At 45.8% G+C, this 22,603-nt stretch overlaps 1 protein-coding gene across 1 annotated transcript in view; it reads right to left on the bottom strand.

The window, feature by feature from the left end:
- The window catches only part of Pygb (glycogen phosphorylase B), a 46,797-nt gene extending 26,728 nt beyond the window's left edge, over positions 1-20,069 (bottom strand). The window contains exons 1-2 of the mRNA XM_031372202.1: positions 19,705-20,069; positions 4,240-4,341 (exon numbers count right to left, since the gene is read on the bottom strand). Of these exons, the coding sequence (XP_031228062.1) occupies positions 4,240-4,341; positions 19,705-19,947 (345 nt within the window). The 5' untranslated portion in view covers positions 19,948-20,069. The remainder of the gene's footprint in view (positions 1-4,239; positions 4,342-19,704) is intronic.
- Positions 20,070-22,603: the final 2,534 nt, after the last annotated feature.

Here is a 22,603-nt window from a genome sequence, read left to right as displayed (position 1 = left end):
CCTTTCCTTTTATTATTATTGTTGTTGTTTGAGACGAGATCGTCCTCTATAGCCCAGACTGGTCTCAAACTTGCAATTCTCCTACATTAACTTCCTGATTGCTGGAATTATGGGTGTATACACCCATACTCTTTCCCTTTTTTTGAACACTCGTGTGTGTGTGTGTGTGTGTGTGTGTGTGTGTGTGTGTGTGCGTGCGCGCAGGTGTGAGCATGCACACAAGCAGTCGCTCATACATACATATATGCTATGTATGAACAGATGCTCACAGAGGCCAGAAGAGGGTGCCTGACTCCCTGGAGTTGGAACTTGGATCCTCTATAAGAGCAGCCAGCACTCTTAACCCTGAGCCATCGTCTAGCACCCAAACCCAATCCATAGCAACAAAGCAGAACAAAACAAAACCCAAAAGCAGAGGCAATGAGAAACTCAAAAGAACTGCATAAAATGCCTTAACTTTCAAGTCAAAGGACACTAACATCAAAGTAAGAAGACAAATAATGCAAGAAAAAAGTGCAAACCACATATATGATAGGAGATCGGTATCCAGAATAAACAGAGAAATCCAGAAACTGAGTCTTGGGAAACAAGCAACCTGGCTTAAAAGTGGGCACTTAGGCTTGAACTGACTCTGCTCCAAAGACAAACAAATTCCCACTAAGCACAACACACTCACCACCACTGACTTTCAAGAACAGGCAAATCACAGCCATCTGGAAGTTGGAGATGCGGGACAACACTTGCTTGGCACACAAGGGTTCAAGGTCAAGGCCCAGCATCGAAAAGGAGAAAGAGAGGCAGATACTATAGCCATCCCACTTCTAGCTGTAGACCTAAAGCTACTGACTGCAGGCTCTGCTGGAACGACTCGTACGCTTGTGGTCAGGGCACCATTATCCGTGATGTCAGAAGGCAAGAGCAGCCATGTTCATGGACAGGTGAGTGAGTGAAACCCGGCCCACACGTATGATAAGGCAGACTCAGCCTTGACCAGCAATGGAAGGAGATCCAGGGCCCAAGGAGAGACAGAAACGCTGAGATGGTGCCTCAGTTTCTCTTGCCTCACTGATTCGGGTGCTGGGCTGAGGACTTTGTATCTGTGATTTAATACTTACAACCTAACGCCTTTGCTTTTGCAAGGCAATTAAGTTTACTCTGTATTCATCTGCAACTACTCTGGGGGAATATGTGTTCCTATAGGATACAGCCAATCACCTATATAAAAATACGTATAAAGTTGTTACTTTATTTAAAAAAGAGAGAGAGCAATGAAGGACCAGCACACACTGTCACACAGGTGACCTTCAGGACACTCCTAAGGATACCCTGTAGTTATACTCATGAAATACCCAGAATCGCCAAGTGCAGAAACATGAAGGGCAATGGTGGCTTCTGGGGGCTGAGGTGGGTAAGGCATGGTTTGGAATATGTGCAGGTTCTGCGGATGGGTGGTGGTGATGGCTGCAGATGCTGTGAATGTCCTGAATGCCGTTCATTGTACAGGAAGAATGGCTAAGATGGGAAACTTTATGTAATACAAACTTTCCAGCAATTATTTTAAATTCAAAAAGAGATTTACCCTCAACATGCAGGTTTATTCTGGACGCGACTCTATTTGGTGGCTGATATATGCGACTTTCTGCCTGCAGGACCCAGGCTTGATTGACTGCAGCTTTACAGTAAGTTCTGGAATTGGGAAGTATGGATCTCCTACTTGGTTCTCCTGCAAGTCCACCCAGATACGCAGATTATCGTATCAGACTTGGTGAAGAAACTGACTGGGATTCTGGAGAGGACTGGACTGAATGCACAGATCACAGTGGAGAGCTTTGCATCTTAACAATACTAGGTTCTTTTTTTATTTCTTTTTTTTAAACAACAACAACAACAAAAAAAAGTCTTCATTTTTAAACCTTCCTTGGTTTCTTTCAACTTGCTTCCAGAGCATAAGCACTGCATGGGGGCAGAGGAGGCATATTTTTTGTTACATCTATACCTGCTTTATTCTTTCTGGTGCTACTATAAGCAGAACTACTATCTTTGTTTCACTTTGGACGTTAATCTGCAGATATATCAAGATATCGACAGTTTCTGCAGATCAATCCTATATCCTGAAAACCTGAGGCACTCCCTGGCCAGTTCTAGTGTTCTTTATGAATTTTTTATGGTTTTCTAATTCATGTCATCTGTGTGTAGATGGCTTTACCTCTTTCTAATCTGGATACCTTTAATTTACAGTTCGTACCTAACTATCTAGCCAGAACCTACTACTGTAGGACATTGAGACCCATCATGAGAAGACATCCTTGTGCTGTTAACACAAGCAAGTTAAATCCAAGATGGGAGACACAGGGAGGAAGACAACAGAAACTCTGTAAGTTAAAATCATTTCCAACAAATAGACCATAAAACAGAGGAAAAAACAAAAACAAAAAAGAGGCGCATATAAACTAAGAGAAATTTAGGAGATGTCTCAATCAATTTCTAACATCCTGGTTTAGAAGTTCTAAGGTAATCTGAGGCTGGAGAGACAGGTCAGCATTTAAGAATACTGGATGTTCTTCCAGAGGACACAGGCTCAGTTTCCTAAATCCACAGGGTGGCTGATAGATGTCTGTAACTCTAGTTCCATGGGACATGATGCCCTCTTCTGGTCTCGATGGGTACTGCATGCAAATGGTGCACAAAACACCCATATGCATAAAAAAACCTGAAAAGCTAAAATTAAAAAAGAAATTCTTTTGGGCAGTGATGGTGTACACCTTTAATTCTAGCACTTGGGAGGCAGTGGCAGGTGGATCTCTGAGATTGAAGCCAGCCTAGTCTACAGAGTGAGTTCCAGGACAGCTAAAGACTGCACAGAAAAACCCTGCTCAAAAAGGAGGAGGAGGGGAAGGGGGAGAGGGAGGAAGAGAAAAAAAGAGGAGGAAGAGGAAAAAGGAGGAGGAGAAGGAAGAGGAGAAGAAATAATAATTCTAAGGCATTCAAACAGTGGACAGATTGCCTGAAAAGCTGGTGTTACCAAGTATTATGGTCAGTATCATAGGAGCCATCACAGTCAGTGTAGGTGTGTCTGAGTCCTTGTTTTCTAGAGATAAATACCTGCCACCCTGAGTCAAAGCTGATGAGAAGACTGCTCATACGTACTTAAACCTTTCTGTAGTGTAAACTGTTTTCCAGAGGGCCGTTGATAAGCTGACTCAGAAGAAAGCTGATTCTTTGGAAGTCCTAGTTGTGAGAGTACAGCATTCACATGCTAGGACTGGAGCGTGAAAGCTGTGACCTCATGAACAGGATGAGCCACTGATGAATGCACAGGCTACATAAAGACTATCAGGGGAGGTCTAGTTATAGGAAAGGGGTCCCTGCGGGGAAGGCACCCTCCAAGAGCGTGTCTTGCCCCCCAGTCTCTGTCCTTGATTGCTGACTCTGCGAAGTGAGCAGCCTACCCTGCCACATGCTGGAGCCTCTGAGATTAAACATACCTGGAAAGTGGCTTCATCGCATGCAGCACTGCCCGCCTCAGGCCCACTGAAACTGGAACCAAAATTAATCTTTCTTTCTTTAGACTTCTCTGAATTATTTTTTCATAGCAACAGAATGGTGATTAACATCCTCAGAAGGAGAGGAGGTGGTCTCTAACAAGGCTTACACCCATGTTGGACTTAAGTCCCTACCAGGTCCCCAAACTCCTCCTACCTAATCTCTGAGCAAAGCACAGGTGCTGCGGCACAGGGCAAGGACCCCACTCTAAAGATCTTCACTGTAGTGAGACACTGCACTACATGGTCTCACTACAGAACTTCCCCATCTGAGACCAGTGTTCCAGAGGAGAGAGGAGAAAGCAAAGAGAGGCTGGGAGATAAGCAGAGCTCTGCTGAGGCTACAAACGACCTGTGTAGGAAGGAATTAGGGTAAAGAAAATGCCCAAACAGCTGGCTTCTTCCATGAGAGGAGGCCACTTCCACACCTGCACAGCACAATGAGGTCAGGAGGATGTCTGGAGATCAAAGAGTGAAACCAAATGGATCATGACATATTCAAAATCCTAACTCTGGTCTGGGAGAGGGGAATACATTTCTAGAAACTTCCAAACCACAGCATCATCACTCAAACTAGTCTTCCCACAATAATTCCACTTATTATCGTCCCTTACAGTCTTGTGATCTCTCCTTGAGGAAGTGGCATTCTCCTTCCTGGCATGGTAGGACACTCCAAGACACAGGTACCCTAACATACCTGATAAGTGGCTTCATCACATGCAGTCTGAAGGCCCAGGTTCACCATGGTGTTCTGCAGCGTGCGACCCATGTAGAATTCCAGGGAAAGGTAATAGATGCGCTGCAGACAGAAAACAAAATCTTAGTTTCCCATTCTGTCCGCAAACAGGAGACATACAGCAGGGAGGGAGTCACAAAGCACCCAGGCAGGACTTCCATTTTGAACCCAATGCTGACACCTTACTTGCAGGGCAGCCTGAGTCTCCAGTGCACAGAACCGATATTCTCTAACAGAGGAGTCAGATCATCCTAGAGCCTGAGAATAGGCCTTCCTGGCCGGCAGATCCCACAGTGAGCTAGGCTGGCCTCTTACCAGCCATGTGCCCTGAGATAGGCTTTGTTCCCAGCATGAGATTAGACAGCTTACAGGAGGAAATGTTTCCAAGTATTAAACATAAACAGACCATGGTTTGTACCCCTGTTGTTCCATCCACACCTGAGAGTCTGAGGCAGGGGGATGGATGACTGAAGCCCAGAAGTGTGAAGCCAACTTAAGCGACACTGTGAGATTCAATGTCTCTAAGGGTGGCTTCTTAAGCCCACCAGAAGCACACCATGAACAGGAATGCAGATGCTGGCAACCCAAGAAAGACATCATTCCCTCAAAGCAAAGACTGGTTTTTGCTGGCTGTGAGGCAGATTTCCTTGGTGTGAGGTATAGTGTGTGTACTTGATTTAGTGAGGTGTTTTAACTTGGATCGTGGCCACACACAGTGCTACTAGCCTCGACAGGTTTTAGGAGCTACTGTCAAGACCCAGAAATCAATACCACACCAACAGGTGCTGACCTGCAGAGACATCTTGGAAGGCATTTCAGAACAGTACATTCCAAGACAGGGGATGGCTCTTAGCCAAGTTCCCTCATCTACTTGGTCAGAGTCCCCAAAAGAGGAAGATGATGCTTCTGTCTTCTCACTGACATTCTGTGAGTCACAACGCACTGCCCCTCAACAACAAAGACTAACACTGACTGCTATGTTCCTGGGTTGACTTCTGTCACACCCATCTCCTCGCCCTCAGGCTCACTCCATGAAATGGTGCTGAGTCTGTGGGCCAAAGCAACTCTACTGCAGGCCATGCCATACTGTCTAAGGATCCCCTTAAAACCTGCCTTCTCTATAGAGTTCTCTCACAAATCATGCCTTACCTCTCTGAGAACTGTCTGTACCTGTGCCTCCTTCTGCCCTGTGCACAGGGTATTTAAGCTGTAACCATCTGCCAGTAACTTCTCATTCTAGCATGTGCTAGCAGAAGTACGGCCTGACTGGGTCTGGCACTTAGTAGGGAGGCTGAGGCAGGAGGATATCACTCTTAAAACCTGTCTGGGCAACTTATTGAGTCCTCGTAACAGAAGAACGGTGATAAAAACTTGCAGATAGGAGCTGAAAGATGGCGCGGCAGTTGAGAACACTGGATGTTTTTCTAGAGGATCTAGGTTCAGTTCCCAGCAACCATACCATGGCTCATAGCTGGCTCTAACTCCAGTGCCAAGGAATCTGGTGCCCTCTTCTGGATCTTCTGCAAGCACCCTGCACAAATGCAATTATCCTTACCTACAACATTCACACACACCTTAAATTTAAAAAGCTCAGGACATAGCTCAGGGATAGAATACTTGACCTACATGTGCAAGGCAGTAGACTTAATCCCTGCTACATGGAAGACTAGGGAGGGCAGAAGAGCATTCAGACTGACAGATGCCAGAGGCTAGAAGGACAGTGTGTGGGTGGGTAACGACTAAAAGGTATGAATGTACGTATCAGTGTGATGAATGCAGCGTTCTTGACTGTGTTGCTGAGTGCACAAGTCTGAATACCCTTCCAGCACTTGCTCCTCTCCAGCTCCCCTCTCCCACACTTTCAGATCAAACCCAGGGCCTCCGGTATGCTAAGCAGGGCATGGGAGCACTTGAATCCCAGTACTCAGGAGGCAGAGGCAGGTGGATCACTGTGAGTTAGAGCCCAACCTGATCTATACAGCCCATGGTAAATCCTTGCCTCAAGTAAGTAAGTAAGTAAATAAATAAACAAGCAAGCAAATAGATAAGAAAACAGCCAATGAATGAATGAATGAACAATAAGAAGGAAAAGAAGCCAATACTCTGTGCAGCAAAGTTAGAAAATGTCTCAAGTGCCACTCACAACCAAGGGGTAGCAAGGGACAAGTTTCCACTGTGAGTCCTACCACCTGAAGCCAAGGAAAGGCACTTCCCAGGCTCTCCAGATGCACAGCATCCACATGTTCTCATAGCAGATGCTCATGAGCACACACACACTTCAGTGTGATCTTTCTCACTCAAGGACACACTCCAAAACACCTTAAAAGAATTCCCTTAGCGCGTGCACACACGCACACGCGCAAGCGCACGCACACGCACATGCGCGCGCACACACACACACACACACACACACACACACACACACACACGGCAGTCCCAGGGGTTGGTGCTAATTTGAAAACCAGGCAGGAAGAAGATGGGACAGGAAATATAATAGGCAAAACCACACAGCATCTTCCACAGGATTAAAGCTCATAAAAAAAAACCTCACCCCATTCCACTCCAAACATCAAGAACCACAAATGATCCAACTGAGCACAGACAAGAAGGAAAAACAAGAGACAGAGGAAAATATAAGCACATCTCCGGCCTCTCTGAGCACCTGCACAAGAGAGCCAATTCACGCATACACAAGCTGCGTGTACAAGGACCGTCCTGTAAGTCCAGACTTGGGAGGCAGAAACAGAAGAATCCCAAGTTCAAGGTGCAGCATACTGAGAAGAAGAAAAGGATGAAGGAGAGGGAGGGAGGGAAGAAGGCAGGAGAGAACAAAAAGAAAGTAAGTTTTGGGACTTGGAATGCTTAACCTATGAAACAATGTATCTATGCATTACAACATGCCAAGGTCAAAACAAAAACTCAAGCCCTCAAAGGTTATCTTGGAATCAAGAAACAGCAAAGCCAGAACAAAAATGTGGCTGACTAAGACTGGACAAAATGGTCATGAAAAGAATTAGAGGGGAAAAAATACTGATACTGATGAGAAAAAAAATACCCAACCCAGGCAGTTACTATCACAGAACAGTAAAGCTAACCACTTAAAAAAAATGTATTAAAAATCACAAAGTTAGAGTTTGGTCTCTGTTCCCCCATTCTTTTTGTTTAATTAAATGAATTAGTACTGAATTTTTATCCAAATTTCAGTATATTTTAAATGACAGAAACATATTGCAGGGTAACTAGCAAGTCCTTGGACAACTATAATCACACCTGCTGTTAGCAACTGGTTCACAGTCCACTGCTTCTTGCTTTTTAATCACCTTATGCTTTATTTGCACTACACTTGAGCCAACGTATTACTTTATAGAGTTTCCATAGTGCAAAGGAAGCCACAAGAACAAATGTGAAAGCATACAGAGTCCCGCTAGATCGCAGCTGTCTGGGAGAGTACGGAGTGCCCGAGGTCCACACAGCAATTCTCTTTCATTATGTGCTGGGTACAGACTGTATTCTTAGCCACATCTAAGAGGGAACTCCTCCAAACTTCTCAACTGATGCCTAAAAATGAAGTCCACACGGGCTGAGCAACCTCTCATCTGACATTTTCTTTCCTTTCTTTTCTTTTTCCTTTTCTTTTTTTCTTATTGTGAAAGAAAGAGATGTTAGAATAGTCAGGTCTATGCAAATACCCCAAGCTCCAAAATCTAAAAACACTTCTGGTTCTATGCATTTGTGATAAGAAACTGTCAACCAATATGCACCATGTTTCTTCAAAATATTTATGAGTATGTTTGTATATGTGTGCTTAATTTACAAATTAAATGAAAAGAAAATAATGTTATTTGATAATAACAAGGGATACACTCTAGTGATTGTGGTTCCTCTCTAACAAATATCAGTAACCCCAACATATTCTCCTGTGCTTTCCTTAGGTCAAGAACGTTCACCTATTTGTGTAAAGGAAGCTCTGTGCAGTTTCTACTTGACATGAAAATGCCAGCATTGCCCCGTGCTTTGGGGGCCAGCCAAGAAAGTAAGTCATCTGAGTACAACATGACTCTGAGATAGTCCACATGACAACTACAAGCACCACAAAGCGACTAAGGGCCAATTAGAATATACTGGACAAATGACTTACAACACAGGCAAAGCAAGGAATAGATGCAGGAGCCTACTGCAGTGCTCTGAACAGTACACAAATGAAAGCTTATGGTGTTGTCAATAATGGAAATGGACTACCTCTTTTTGACTTATTAGTCAGAGGGTCTCATAGATCTACCTCCCAAACATTACAGGCCATTGCTCTTTGTTACATACCCTGCCACACACACACACCAAGAACCTGATGAACAACACCTACTACTGAAGACACCACATGGAGAAATCAAGCTAGTCCCAATCGGTAGCTGCATGCCTACTGACTTTCATAGTGCTGGGCCTAGCAGTAAGCTGCCCCCGCCCCCCCGAGTTCTTACCTTTACATCATGGTGCTCAGCTCTCATTATCTGTATCACATCCACTCCCTCCAAGGCTCAGAGACCATCATGGAAGAGGGAGCAGAATGAGCTGAAGTTCAAGCGGGCTGCATTGAGACACTGTTCGCTGGACATGAACTCCCAGCAGCTCTGTCTGCATGCACAAGCACTGCACAATATCAAGCCAGCCACAATCCTGGCACAAACACGGGAGTGGGGTGGGGGATGTGGGGGTGGGACGGATGGACGGACACCGACTCACGAAGATATTGGCAACGGATGACGCTGGGGGTAGGATATGCTTTTCTCAGAGATGCTCCCTTTGAAAGGCTACCCATATTTCAGTAGATGGTCCTACACCTCTGCATATACAGACAGTACCTAGTGGACTCAGTGTATCTTTAAAAACAAAAGACACTAAAAAAAAAAAAACACATGAGGTTGAGAGGGAAAGATGGTAGTAGGGAAATGGGGAGGAGAGAATGCCAACAGATTTGATCAAAATACATTATATGAATATACGAAGCTAACAACAAGAAGAAAAGCCTTATAGGGCTTATTTCTAGAATTCTCTACTTAACATCTAAAGATTGCAGTTGACTAAAAGTAACAGACTTTGAAAGCACAGGTAAAGGGGGCTGGAGAGATGGCTCAGCGGTTAAGAGCACTGACTGCTCTTCCAGAGATCCTGAGTTCCATTCCCAGCAACCACATGGTGGCTCACAACCATCTGTAATGGGATTGAATGCCCTCTTCTGGTGTGTCTGAACAGAGCTACAGTATTCTCATATACATAAAATAAACCGTGTACTCATATACATAAAATAAATAAATCTTTTTTAAAAAAAAGAAAGCACAGGTAAAATATACAATGGGGTGTACTGTATAAACATGTCACAGGATTTTCCCTGTCCAGTCTGGCCTGTCCATTTACATACTGTTGAGTTCTCCCTAAGAGGGTCTATAAAAAGCTGACCAGTTAGGAGTATGATCCTTTTTGAGTGTTCTATTTTGCTTTTCCTAAAAACTCTGTGTGTGTGTGTGTGTGTGTGTGCGCGTGCGCACACACGATGTTTGTGTTCAAGTGTGGGCATGTATGTTCATGACGGATGTATGGAGGTCAGATGACATCTTTTTGAAATGAGCTCGTACCTCCCACCTCGTTGAGATAGCTTCTCTTTTTGTTTCTGCTGCTGCACTGCGTATTTCAGTCAAGCTTGCCTATGAGCTTCCAGGGGATTCTCCTGTCTCCATCTCCCATCTCAACACTATATTACAGATGCACGCCCCCAGATCCAGGCTTTACTAGCATTCCAGAGATCTGAACTCAGGCCAACTTACTTGCACAGTATCCTCTTTTACCCATTGAGCCATCTCCCAGCCCTTTTTTTTAAAAGACATGGGTCTCACTGTGTGGTAGACTAACATGGAACTCTCTCTGTAGAGCAGGCCAGCTGGGATTAAAGGCATGCACCACCGTGTTCAGACCCAAATCTATATTTTTAAAGTCATTACAGTTTGTCCTTTCTGCCAAAATTTGTACCTTCCAGCCAGCACTGTGAAAAGAAATTGTGAATCTCAAGAGAATATATTCAGGCTCCCAACCCATACTGGGCCTACACTTGAAACCTCTGATTCCACTTTCCCTCCAAGTTGATCTCTACCAGGCAGCTCCTCCACATAAGTGGAGAAGCCACTGGCAAGGGAGAGCCAGAAGCACTGGGCAACCAATGGGAGTCCTGGCCTTGACGGCTGGGATTTTTTTTTAGGGTTTCTGCAACTTGCTTTTTAAGAATGTTCTCATTTCCTCATCGGTGTTGATACTGTTTTCCTGTTTCCTTAAGAAGGTAGAGTGAAATCCTGCAACTAAAAGAAACTTGCTAGAGGAGCCAGCCAAGAAAATGGACAGATTTGATGGTTCAAATGGAGGTCCAGGCTGGCCTGCCTTGGCCAGCTGGGTGCTCAGCACCAGGTGTTCACCCTCTGAGCACAACAAAGCCACCCTGGGATTTCCAAAGGTGCGAGCTTGGGGTTTCCAAGGAGCCAGCCTGGGGCTCATACATCACACCACTTTAAAGGGTCATTGCAGAACTCAATCAGTTGCCAAGCTGAGAAGCAGCTGTGAGGACACTTGTCCAAGCCCCAGCTTGAGAGCCACTCTTCAATGCTCAGTCTCACAGTTGTGCCTACCCTTCAGGACCATGGTGCTCTGGGCTTGCCTGCTCAGGGACATGGGCGAGAGAATCACCTTGCCTATTCCAGCTAGAGAATGGCAACAGGATCCCTAAACCCTTGCACCTCTGTTAGCCTTTCTCTGGAATCTGTCCATTTAACTACAGACGGTGTTAAGCCTTTGATTGGAAATGGCTTTTGTTATGTTTAAGAATGGAACCCCAAAGCTTTGCTCATGTATGCACGTGCTCTACCCATGAACCACACTATTCAAGCCCCTACTAGGAAAATCACAGAAAAACACTAATGAAGGTCTCTGGTTATGCAGGTAGAAATCTGAACACAATACTACACAACAACAAGTAACCTTCCAAAGGAACCTTCGAAGGTAGAGGGCTCTACAGAAATGGAATTAAATACCAGCAGGTGAAGCCGAAATACAGCTATTTTTTTTTTTCGTTGTTTTCTTTTTCGGGTTTTGAGACAGGATCTAGCTGGATACCTCTGGTTGGCCCTGAACTTGTGGTTCTCCTGCCTCACCTGGGTGTTGAAATTATAGACATGTGGTATCACCACCACACCTGGTCTAATCACAACTGGGCCTTTTAGTCGTCACCATCCTCAGCTAACTCCTTTTCCCTTTTCTGAACAAAATCCTTCATGAAGAGTCTCCATTTGCAGAAATGGCATTTGCAGAAATGGCTGGGCACCCAGAAATGGGCTGGTGGAAAAAGAGGGAGGATTTTCCAACACTCTGGGCACAAAACAAAGACTTGGGTAACTGCTCTCATCAAGATAATCAAGGCAGTAGGCAGCTAGTAGAGATCTACCTTCTTGTTCCCAGGATCACCTGGCAACACTCCTCATCTATCTGGCTCTGTGCATTTTTCAGCGACTAAGGGCACAGAATAGCATCCATCAACAGACTGCCTGTGCCTGTCGAAAGGCACTCATATGACACAGGCACACAATGACACACCAGTGAGTACAGTACACTACAGGCCAGATTCTGGGAGGGCTCCTTGCCCCTTTAGACACAGAGAGCCATACCAGAGCCTGGGTCTTTGCCCTCCTGCTTCCTTCCTATAAGATGAACAAAGCCCAGACATTTGTCCAGTGTGAACTGAGGTCTGGTGAGAGGAAACACTAGGCAGGGGAAGGTCCTCCTATCTGGCACACAAGACCTGCCCTTACCTTCTAACCATAGCACAGTATCCATACTACAGCATCTCAGTTCTTACGTGTGTCTGGGGGGACGGGGTGTCACTCCTAGATCAGGCCTGCCTGACACAACTCCCTCGACCTTACTTGATAAGTACTGCGGGGAAGTCTGTGTTTAAGTCATGCAAATCTTATTTTGTTTTGAGACAGGATTTCACTATGTACATTAGGCCAGCACTGACTCACAGAACCCTGCCTGTCTCTGCCTCCCAAGTGCAGGGACTAAAGATGGGTACCATATACTCAGCCTCTTGCAAAACTTAACTCTATGTTCATGACAATAAAGCTGCGAAAGTGTGAAAGTCATAGAAAGGGCATGGGGTGTAGCTCGGAGTAGAATGTTTGCTGGCCATGATCAAGACCCTGAGCATCAAAAGAAGTGTGTGTATGTGTGTGTGTGTGTGTGTGTGTGTTTTGTATGTGCATGGAAGGGGGATCGATCTGTCTACATCTGTGTGGGTATCTAGAGAAAGGCTCTACCTATTATCACTCTCCACCTTATCTCTTTGAGGGAGGTTCTTTCTGGGATCCTCCATATATTTAGGAATTACTTTTACCATTTTAAGTTATATGTTTGTATGTGGGTCTGTGTATAGCTATGTGCACGGATATCAGTGCCTGTGGACGCCAGAGATGTCAGATCGCCCTAGAGCTGGAGTTATAGACAACTGGGAGCAATCCCATGTGAGTCCTGGGATGTCCTTTGCAGAAGCAACACATTTTCTTAACTGCTGAGCAATCTCCCCTGTACCACTCCCCAGCCCCTCTATTTTTAATGAAAAAAAAAAAACATTTTAAAATATTTGAGGTAAAGAGCTGGTCAGTTACAATAAAAGATAAAACAGTCCTCACGGCCATCTACAGGCCCTATATGTTAGAAGGAAGACCTCCAGAGGAATGATACCAACCAACAGTGCACACTGGATGGGAGGCTGGGGATGACAGTACAGTACAGGACCAAACTCTGCAGGACAGACCGGGCTGGCAGAACTGCAAGGCCAGTCCGGAAGCAACCAGTTAGCAGAATTCACTCTACGAGGTTTTCAGGCCCTTGCAGAATGCACTAAGGTATAAATACATTTGGTCTTCACGGCCAGAGCACCTAAACCCTAGTTTGTTTTATTTTTCTCATTTTTCTAAGTGGTAAGAGTAATAAATGCAAAGTGAACACTGCTGGGAACATGTGGCACTGACCTATAATCCCAGCAGAGAGGCAGAGATGGAAGGATTTGGAGGTGAGAGCCAGCTGGGGGCTACACAGTGACCCTTTGCCTCAAACGACAGCAAAAAGCAAAACAAAATAAAGCAAATGGCAAGGAGTGGAGTGTCTTTTGTTATGCAGCCACATCTGTTTCTGTTCATGAGGTAACTGCAAGCAAGCCACAAGATTGGAGACTGGCTGCCAGGGGAATCATATAGAGGTGATTGATGGCTGGATAGTTTCGGGCTTAGTCTGGCCTTGACCTTGCTAGGTAGATCTTGCTTGCTGAGTCAATTCTCCTGATCCACTAGAGTGCTGGGGTCACAGGGTATGCCACCACACCCTATTTATGTTAAGTCCTGGATCAAACTCAGCCATCTGTGCATGGCAAGCTAGCATTCCATCTGCAGAACTGAATCTTTTCCCCTCTTTTTTAACCTTAATAAACTTCCTGGCTTTACATCATTCTGAAATTCTTTTCTGTAGCAGTCAAGAACCCAGATTTACCCGAATGAGGTCTATGGTAGTTCGAATAGGAATGGTTCCCATAGACTCATATGTCTGAATGCTTGGTTACCAGGGAGTGGCACTATTAGGAGGTGTGTGGCCTTGTGTTTATATGTTTGGTGGGGGGAAGATGTATCACTGCGGGTGGGCTTGGGGGTTTCAAATGCTCAAACCAGGTCCTGTGTCTCTCTCTCACTGCCTGCTGATCTGGATGTAGAACTCTCAAGCTAATTCCCCAGCGCCATGTCTGCCAGCAGGCTGCCATGATGACAATGGACTAAACCTCTGAATCGTAAGCCAGCCCAAATTAAATACTTTCTTTAGTAAGAGTTGCTGTGGTCACGGGGCCTCTTCACAGCGATACAACATTGACCAAGACAGTAGCAATTACATTTTTAATTAAATTAAAGCTAAATAGAGTGGTATATGCCTATAATCTGGGACAGGAGGCTGAGGTGGGAAAATCACAAGTTCAAAGCCAACTGAGCTACACATGGAGATGTGTCTTAAAACAAATAAAATGTAAAAAGCAGGGTGGTCGTGGTGCACGCCTTTAATCCCAGCACTTGGGAGGCAGAGGCAGGTGGATTTCTGAGTTCGAGGCCAGCCTGGTCTACAAAGTGAGTACCAGGACAGCCAGGGCTACACAGAGAAACCCTGTCTCGAAAAACCAAACCAAACAAACAAACAAACACAAATAAAATGTAAAATCAAATCTTCGGATTTAAGTGTTAATCGCACCCCCAAACCACCTTCCTATAAATCAGGACAATGTTAATGTCTGGGCAGTGTGTCCCAGCCTAGTTTACACATAAAATTAATCTTCCTAGCCTTAAGAGCAGAGCCCGAAGGTGCATGCTCACTGACATGTGTCTTCTGGTCAACGCTGAACAGCTTGCCTACCACTAGTCGGAGGCCAAAGACCTACGTTATCTGCTGTTGGGGCATTATCTGCTGCTGTGTAGCCTGCTAGAGAGAAAGATCACCTTCATACACACAAATGGGAACACATCAGGAGACTAGTCATGTCAAGAAGTGGGAGCATTAGCTCCCACTGTTTATGAATTCTAACAAAGCCCCAGATGCAGTGCTCACCGGATGGCCACGCCACTGGATTACCTTCTCAGCAGCTGGTCCGGACACACTGCAAGACCATGCAAATTCACTGTGATCGTCTTCTTAGAAGAGCTGTTTTTTCCTCAGCCTACGGATACCATCATGTTACCAAACCACAAGGTCAACTGTCCACAGGTTACTAAACTAGTTTTTCAAACACCTACACAGAGACCAAGCACCTGCACACAACAAACATGGCAGCAACGTGATTTTGCTGACTCTTGTAAATGTACTTAATCTGCCCTTTGCTTTGGTGGCCAGAACTGAGTTAAGTTCCTGACTTCAAACCCAAATTTAATGCATCCTCTGCACTTGTTAGCCACAAAGAGAGTAGACACCTTTAGGGGCAGACTCCTCAATCAAGGCACACTCAAATATCGTTTCCTTCATTCTTAGCAAAACTTTCATAATATAGACCGCAAATCCCAAGGCCATCACTTTAATCTTTTTCCTTTTTGAGACAAGGTCTCACACTTTAATATTTTAAATGTGGGATCCCTGACCTTGAAATGAGTCTACTCAGGAGTCCACTACTTAACTGAGCATGCTTAGGAATAAGCCAGTCCCAGTATATCAACAGGCCTTGTGAATAACACTTCAGTGCCTGCTCTGTTCTGAGAGGGCATTGCTTTGGAAATAACTTCTATACTATCCTTGCTTGCTATAGATCACAAGTCTTTTTCTACCCATGTTTGGCTAAGCTTATTTTAGCTTGTGACTCACCAAGATTCAGATCCACAGTGTTTGGCTACAACACAATGTCTTATTTTCACTGAGGCCTTCTACTAATTTGAACCTTTCATGTTTCATCTTGCTCAAATCTTTCTGGATAGAGTTTGATTTTTGGTCGTCCATTGTTGTCGTCTTCTTCTTCTTGTTGTTCGTCTTCGTCGTCTTCTTCTTCTTCTTCTTCTTCTTCTTCTTCTTCTTCTTCTTCTTCTTCTCCTTCTCCTTCTCCTCTTCCTCTTCCTCCTCCTCCTCCTCTTCCTCCTTCTTCTCACTTTTGGTCTTCTCCTCCTCCTCTTCCTTCTCCTCCTCTTCTTCCTCCCTGTCTCTCTCTTCCTCCAAGACAGAGTTTTACTGGATAGCCCTGGATAGCCTAGAACTCACTATGAAGACCAGGCCTTGAACTCAGAAACAAGCCTGCCTATGCCTCAAAAGCATGTGCCCCCACATCTAGTGAGATATTGGGTTTTGAGACAGGGTCTCTTGCACGCTTCATGCTGATCTCAAACTTGCTATGTAACCAAAGATGGCTTTGAACTCTTCTGGCTCCCAGTGTTTCGGAATAAAGGAAATGTCAACATTAAATGGGGACATTTTACAAGCAAACATAAAACCTTGACCATGTTAGAATGACAAAAGCTTCAAAAACAAACTACCTAGCTCAACTCTCTTTGTTTTAAAGATGAAAAAACATGAGGCTAAGGGAGGCTATAAAAACTACACCCAGCTAGCTGGTGTGTGGTGTCACTCATGGCCTTCCTGGACTACATAGAAAGACCCCAACTATAAGGAGGTGTGGGGGTGGGTGGGTAGGTGGGTGGGTGTCAACCCAAACACACAGTAGCATATCACAAAGTGGGAAAATGGGAAAAATCAGGATGGAAAGGAGTTTAGGGCTGAAGGTGTTCACACTGTTCAGTGATAGGTGTACCCAGAATGCTTCAGACCTTAGATTTGATCTTCAACACCACCAAGTAAAGCAAACATTGTAAAAGGGGTCAGACTTAGGTCCCCTTGCTGTGTAGGACTACTGGTCCCTAAACTGAGTGCTCCCCAAGGGGCTGCTATTTCAAGATGAATTTCTAGACCTCATTAAAAATTATGAGAATCTACACTACGAGTGTAATTACTATTTCTAACAGGGCTGGAGTCATGAATCAGGGGTTAAAGCACCAGCTGCTCTTCCAGAGGACCCGGGTTCAATCTCAAGCGCCCCATGGCAGCTCACAGCTGTCTGTGGCTCAGGTCCCAGGAGAGTCCACCACCCTCTTCTGGCCTCCGTAGACACCAGGCTTGAAACTGCTGCACAGAAATAAGTGGAGGCAAAACAAACAACACAATTAAGAAAAAACAAAAGCACAATGCCACTAAGTAAAAGAAAAATCATCAGCCATGGAAGGATCGAAGAAAGTCTGAGGGGCTGTGCGCTCTTAAGACTGAAGAAATGGAAGGCTTTAAAAACTAGGAGCTGCCAAGGTGACTCAGCAGGTGAAGGCTACAGCCAGCAACCCAAGCCAACTAGTGTTCCCAGGACCCACATGCCAGAAGGAGAGAACTGAATTCTGCAAGTTCTCCTCTGGCCTGCACATGAATTATGGTAGGGTGTGCACCTGCCTCAAATATGTGTACTCCCATTCACACACACACAAAAGCCTTACATATAAGAAGAAGTAAGTTTGCAGAAAGCCCCAAATGTTTCTGCTAGTGCAGAGAAAGGATGCAGAAAACTGAGACACACTTCCAATGTAATCTGGGATACTAGTGAACGCGACCCTGCTAATCTGTGAAACTACAGTTAACGCGGCCCTGCTAGCTCATCAGTGTTTTCTAACCCTCACCCCAGCAAGCATGAGGAGTTGCACATCTGTAAAAGAAGAAATAATAAAAGCACTGCTTTATCAAATAGGTCCTGGTGCTTGAGTAGTGTAGGCTCACATCCCACAGGCACTGCCAGAGCCTGGGATGGCCCTGTGGGGTTTTGTTGGAGGTACACTCTCCTCACATGGTGCAGAGGTAGACTGGCTGACTGTCAGCATCAGTTACTCAAACACTGAAAACCAGGGCATCAAATACCCAAAGCTGGATTCTACCACTGCACCATACCTCTCCTGTCTCTTGAATGAGACAGGGGATTATGCCAAGTGTACCTCAAACTCTGGGATAGCTGAGCCTGCAAGAACACACCATCATACCCGTTGGGTAGACTGCTACCCAGAGAGACATTTCCTTAATCCCTGGACTCACAACAGGAGCCCTACAGTGTCCTCCGACTCCTGGGAAATGACCTTGAACGTGAAGGCAAAGTTGTATCCCTTATCATCCACTGTTTGGACAACACCAGTGAATCTGAGCAACCCAGCTCTTCTACTAACAAGGCATTCTGGGGAGCCACTGCTCCTGGCCAGTTTCCCTGGCAGTTATCCCAAGCCCTTGTTGCAATAACCTGTTTTAGCCATTTGGGGCCACTTCTTTAGAAGCTGCCCTGCATACTAAATATGAAGAAGCCCAACTAGGATTCTAACTGCCTGTCCTCATCATCTTTATTTTAGGAAGGGAAAAGGCCTCAGAATGAGTTTGGAAAGCAATTAATTTTTACTCTTAGCAATTATCAAATATACTTTAATGCCCTATAAAAAAATTACTCTAAAATTCTGTCAATAAGGCAGCTGTTGGGTGCCCAGATTTCTATTGCAAATCAGATCACCGCTAACTGGCCCCAGACAGGCAAGAGTCTTTTAGCCTTGCTAGTTTTCACTCTATCTTAATACAGGGTAGGCAGAATTCTCCATACCAAAAGCAGAAGAGAGAGAGAAAGGAAGAAAGAAGGAGAGGAAGAAAGAGAAAGAGAGAAAGAAAGGGGAAGAAAAGAAAAGAGAAGAAAAGACAAAGGAAATCTTGCAACAAGGGGATGTACAAAAATATGATACATGAAGAAGTTGAAAAGCACCAGTATGTATTATTGACCCGGAGTCCTGTTTATGAGTGAAGCCACAAATGGTTTCGGATAAAGTAAAAGCCACAAAATTGTGCAACATACAAATATGCATACCTATGTACTTAGGAACAGAAATTACCTGGAAACATAAATGGCAAAGAATAAGGAGGTCTGGGGGACTTGGTGGAGCTGGCACATGCCTTAATTGGTGGAGCTGGCACAAGCCAGCGTAATTGCAGAGTTAACAGTCCAGCAGACAGGGCTGATAAGTGTTGGGGGTGGGGGTGGTGAAAATTGTCAAATACTTTGTTCAATGTATTTTGCTTTCCTACTGAGAACGAAGGTTTGCAAAATAGAGAAAAACTACAACTTCTAAAGCAACCTCCAAACAAGTTTTGCCAAGGTGGAAACCTCAAAGGCAGCCAGGATTCCCATCTTTGAGTTTCGGATCTCTCCTGCTTTAGGCAAGCACTGAGAAAGATTTACTTCTCAACTGTCTCACAGTAGGGGTTGGAGTGGGGAGCACCGGGTGGGACAATTCCCTGCAGATTACTGATCTCATCCCTTTCCAACTCTTAAAACTACAGGATCTGGTTCCAGTCCCCCATCTTCACTCGGGGCTGCAGAAAAACAAAGGGGGAGGGGAGGGGAGAGTAGAGGAAGCACGAACTCTGCGGCCATCCCGAAAGTGCATAGCTGGAAATCAGCCGGAAAATCCGCCCGCAAGAGCAGACCCCCTAGGGCACTTCTCTGGGATACGCAACTCCACCTAGGGCAGAGGCCTGGCTCCAAACTGCTAGATTCCAGACAACACACCACGGCGGAAGACAAGGGCCACTCAAAGCCATACTTAGGGACTGGGGACTGCGGGCCGGGAAGCAGGGGGATGGGTTTCAAGAAACCCGCAAGCTCGGGTATGCATGCGTCCTACGAAGGAGGATGCATAACTACAATCACTTCATTGGTCACCGGTGACCGTAGTGCAACAAGACCAGGCCCATGGGCGATACTGGGGGGCGGGGCCCGCCCTGCCCTGGGCCCGGTCTCCCTCCCAGGGAGGGCGGGCTGCTCACCTTGGGGTCTCGCTCGTAGTAGTGCTGCTGCGTGCGGATCCAGCGGCCCACCAGGTGGTCGCGAACTGTGTGTGCCAGAGCGAAGAAGTAGTCGCGGGGCGTGGCCACATTGCGGTCCTTGACCAGCGTGAAGTGCAGGTGCCTGTTGAAGCTCTTCCGCACCTCGGCCACGTCGCCTAGCCCCGCGATGCCACGCACACTGATCTGCTTCTGTCTCTCACTGTCCGTCAACGGCTTCGCCATGGCGCCAGACGAGGCAGAGGACAAGGGATGGACCTGGAGCGAGCAGAGAAGACTCTAGTGCTAGGATGCTGCGGTGTCTCTGGCGCCAAAGACTGCGGCGGAGGCCGGCTGGTGCGGATTGCGCCTGCGCACTGCGAGAGGGCAGGGCCCCGTTGATGGGCGTGACCTGAGCTGGGGGCGGGGCCTCGGAGGATGAGACAGTGAATCAGGCGGTTTCAGCCGGCTAGAGAGCTTGGACACCTCCAGGGGAGATGGTTTATCCTTTCTACTGGTGGGTCTGAGGCTGGAAAAACCGGACTGCAGCTTCCCCATACCTGAGATTTACCACCTTTATGAGACAAAGTAGCAACAGAACCAGTGGCTGCGCCTGCCACACTGAAAGGCAAACTCTTGCCATCCAGGGACGTCCTGGAGTTTCTGGGGCTACAGGGAATGGCTCTGCACAGAATCACCAGATGTCCCCTTTAGGACTGCATTGGGTGCTGAGGGGTAGCTGAGCTCTGTTAAACGTTAAGAAAAGTGAGCACATGCTTGACAGACGGCCCCCAATACCTGCTGGGATTCGTCGCCAAGCTGATAGGTGGTTCTGAAAACACATTCAAGAAAACAAAAGGTTGTTTGTGCAAAAATTAAAAATTCAGAAGTCATATCAATGTTTGTGCCTCCATGACACTTCACCTCAACTGCACGGAACGCCTCAAAATGCAAATTGCCAGTCTAGGCTGCAGCGACAAATACAGAAAACCAGCTGCAAATTAAAGATACAGCATTCTCTCCAAGGAATTGCCGAGGCTACCATCAATCACAAGCCCTCTGCTTGTTAAAGAAAAATTCCCAGCCAGGCGGTGGTGGCCCACGTCTTTAATCCCAGCACTTGGGAGGCAGAGGCAGGCAGATTTCTGAGTTCAAGGCCAGCCTGGTCTACAAAGTGAGTTCCAGGACAGCCAAGGCTATACAGAGAAACACTGTCTCGCAAAATAAATAAATAAATAAATAAATAAATAAATAAATAAATAAATAAATTTCATTGGTGGGCTGGAAAGCAAGCTGACACTCTTTTGAAAGGGTTCAGCCCAGCCCAAATTTCTCACAGTCCGGTCAGGAGGCAACATTGCAGTTCCTGCCTAGGGGACCATCTATCTGAGAGTGGTCTCTGAGTCCCTTAGTCATTAAGGAAGCTTAGTTAGGCATATTTACAGAAACAGAAATTGCAGAAACAAATGGTTTTATATAATAATACATTATAATTACAATAATACATGTATATATCAGGCAGGTAGCAATAAAAAGGCATACAGGCATTGCAAATAACAGTAGTCTTGGTCTGTAAAAGGACTTTTCTCTTAGCAAACTGCAAGAGGATGTACAACGTGACCTTAGTCCTCTGTGACAACCCTCCCTTCAGGCAGTTTTGGCAAATGTTTGTTTTCCAGATAAAGGGTGGGGGTTTCTAACAAGGCAGGATTCAGTCTACCTAAGTCAAACTTTAATCCAATTTATGCCTACATAACTGATCACCAAGCTATCATAAAATAATGTATACATACATGTATAAAGATATATATGCACACTGAAGGAGTGAATACCCTATGGCTGGAGATCAGTCTGTCTGTCAGATTCGGATATGTGGGATCTGTGGGAGGCAGCTTCCAAAGCTGCTGCGTGGCACTGTTTCCCAGGGAGCTCTGTGATGAGACCCTCGGGTCATCGGCATACCTTGCTGCCTCCCGGAAACTCCCTTGGCCCCAGAAAAATAACCTCTCCTTCTTCAGGAGAAGCTCTCCCCACATAGTGAGGTCGGTAACTTGCCTTCATTGGCTCCTTTAGGTTAGCTGATGGGGATGCAGAAGTTCCTGCTTGTGGAGATAAAGATTGCCACAGGGGATGCCATAAAAGTCCAGGTGTGGGGCTGGAGGTGTAGCCCAGGAATAGTGTGGTGTGCACAGTGGATACCCTGCATTCCATCCCCAGCTCCAGAAAAGGCAAAAACAAAACTCCAAGTGTAGTTCGTTGTTCCTGGTTTGATGGTTCCAAAGTTAACTTACCTCAACCTCTACTCAGACAGACTTCTTGGGAGAAGACACACTGGAATGTTTCCCCCTACTCTTGCTCTGATCTGGAATTCACTCCACACATTACCGTTGTGATTCTCAAGCCAGCAAGATCAAATTTCAGCCACTGATGCCAGGGCTGTGGGGCTCCTGCTAGGCTGGAGGCTGGAGACCCTGGCTAATGGAATCCCTTGAGAGTGACTGGGCAGTTCAGAAGTCATCCCAATGTGTGTGTGCCCTCATAACACTTCCACAGTCTTGGGGAGCAGATTACAAGCTTCCGAAGAGCTAGCCATGCCTGAAATCCCAATACTGGCTGAGGCCAGCTTCATAGGCAGACCTGCTTCAAAACAAATAGTTGTCCAATGACTTCTCTGGTCTGACTGAGATTATATACCTACTATGTGGGGAAGGTTCAGCTACCTACTTTGGCACAGAATAGGGAACTGACCCAATTGCTCTGATGATCTGTACACTCTACAGTTGTTAACTCAGAAGTGTGGAAAACTGAAGCTCCCTGCCTTCCAGGCAATACTGCTGGCTTCTCTATTCTAGTCAACCAAGTGTTAAACGACCACAGGCCAGACCTTTCAAGAAATGGAGGC

This window comes from Mastomys coucha, unplaced genomic scaffold (genome assembly GCF_008632895.1).
Source record: "Mastomys coucha isolate ucsf_1 unplaced genomic scaffold, UCSF_Mcou_1 pScaffold15, whole genome shotgun sequence".
Taxonomy (NCBI): domain Eukaryota; kingdom Metazoa; phylum Chordata; class Mammalia; order Rodentia; family Muridae; genus Mastomys; species Mastomys coucha.
The sequence above is the reverse complement of the archived record's forward strand: the minus strand, read 5'-3'. Positions and strand labels throughout refer to the sequence as shown.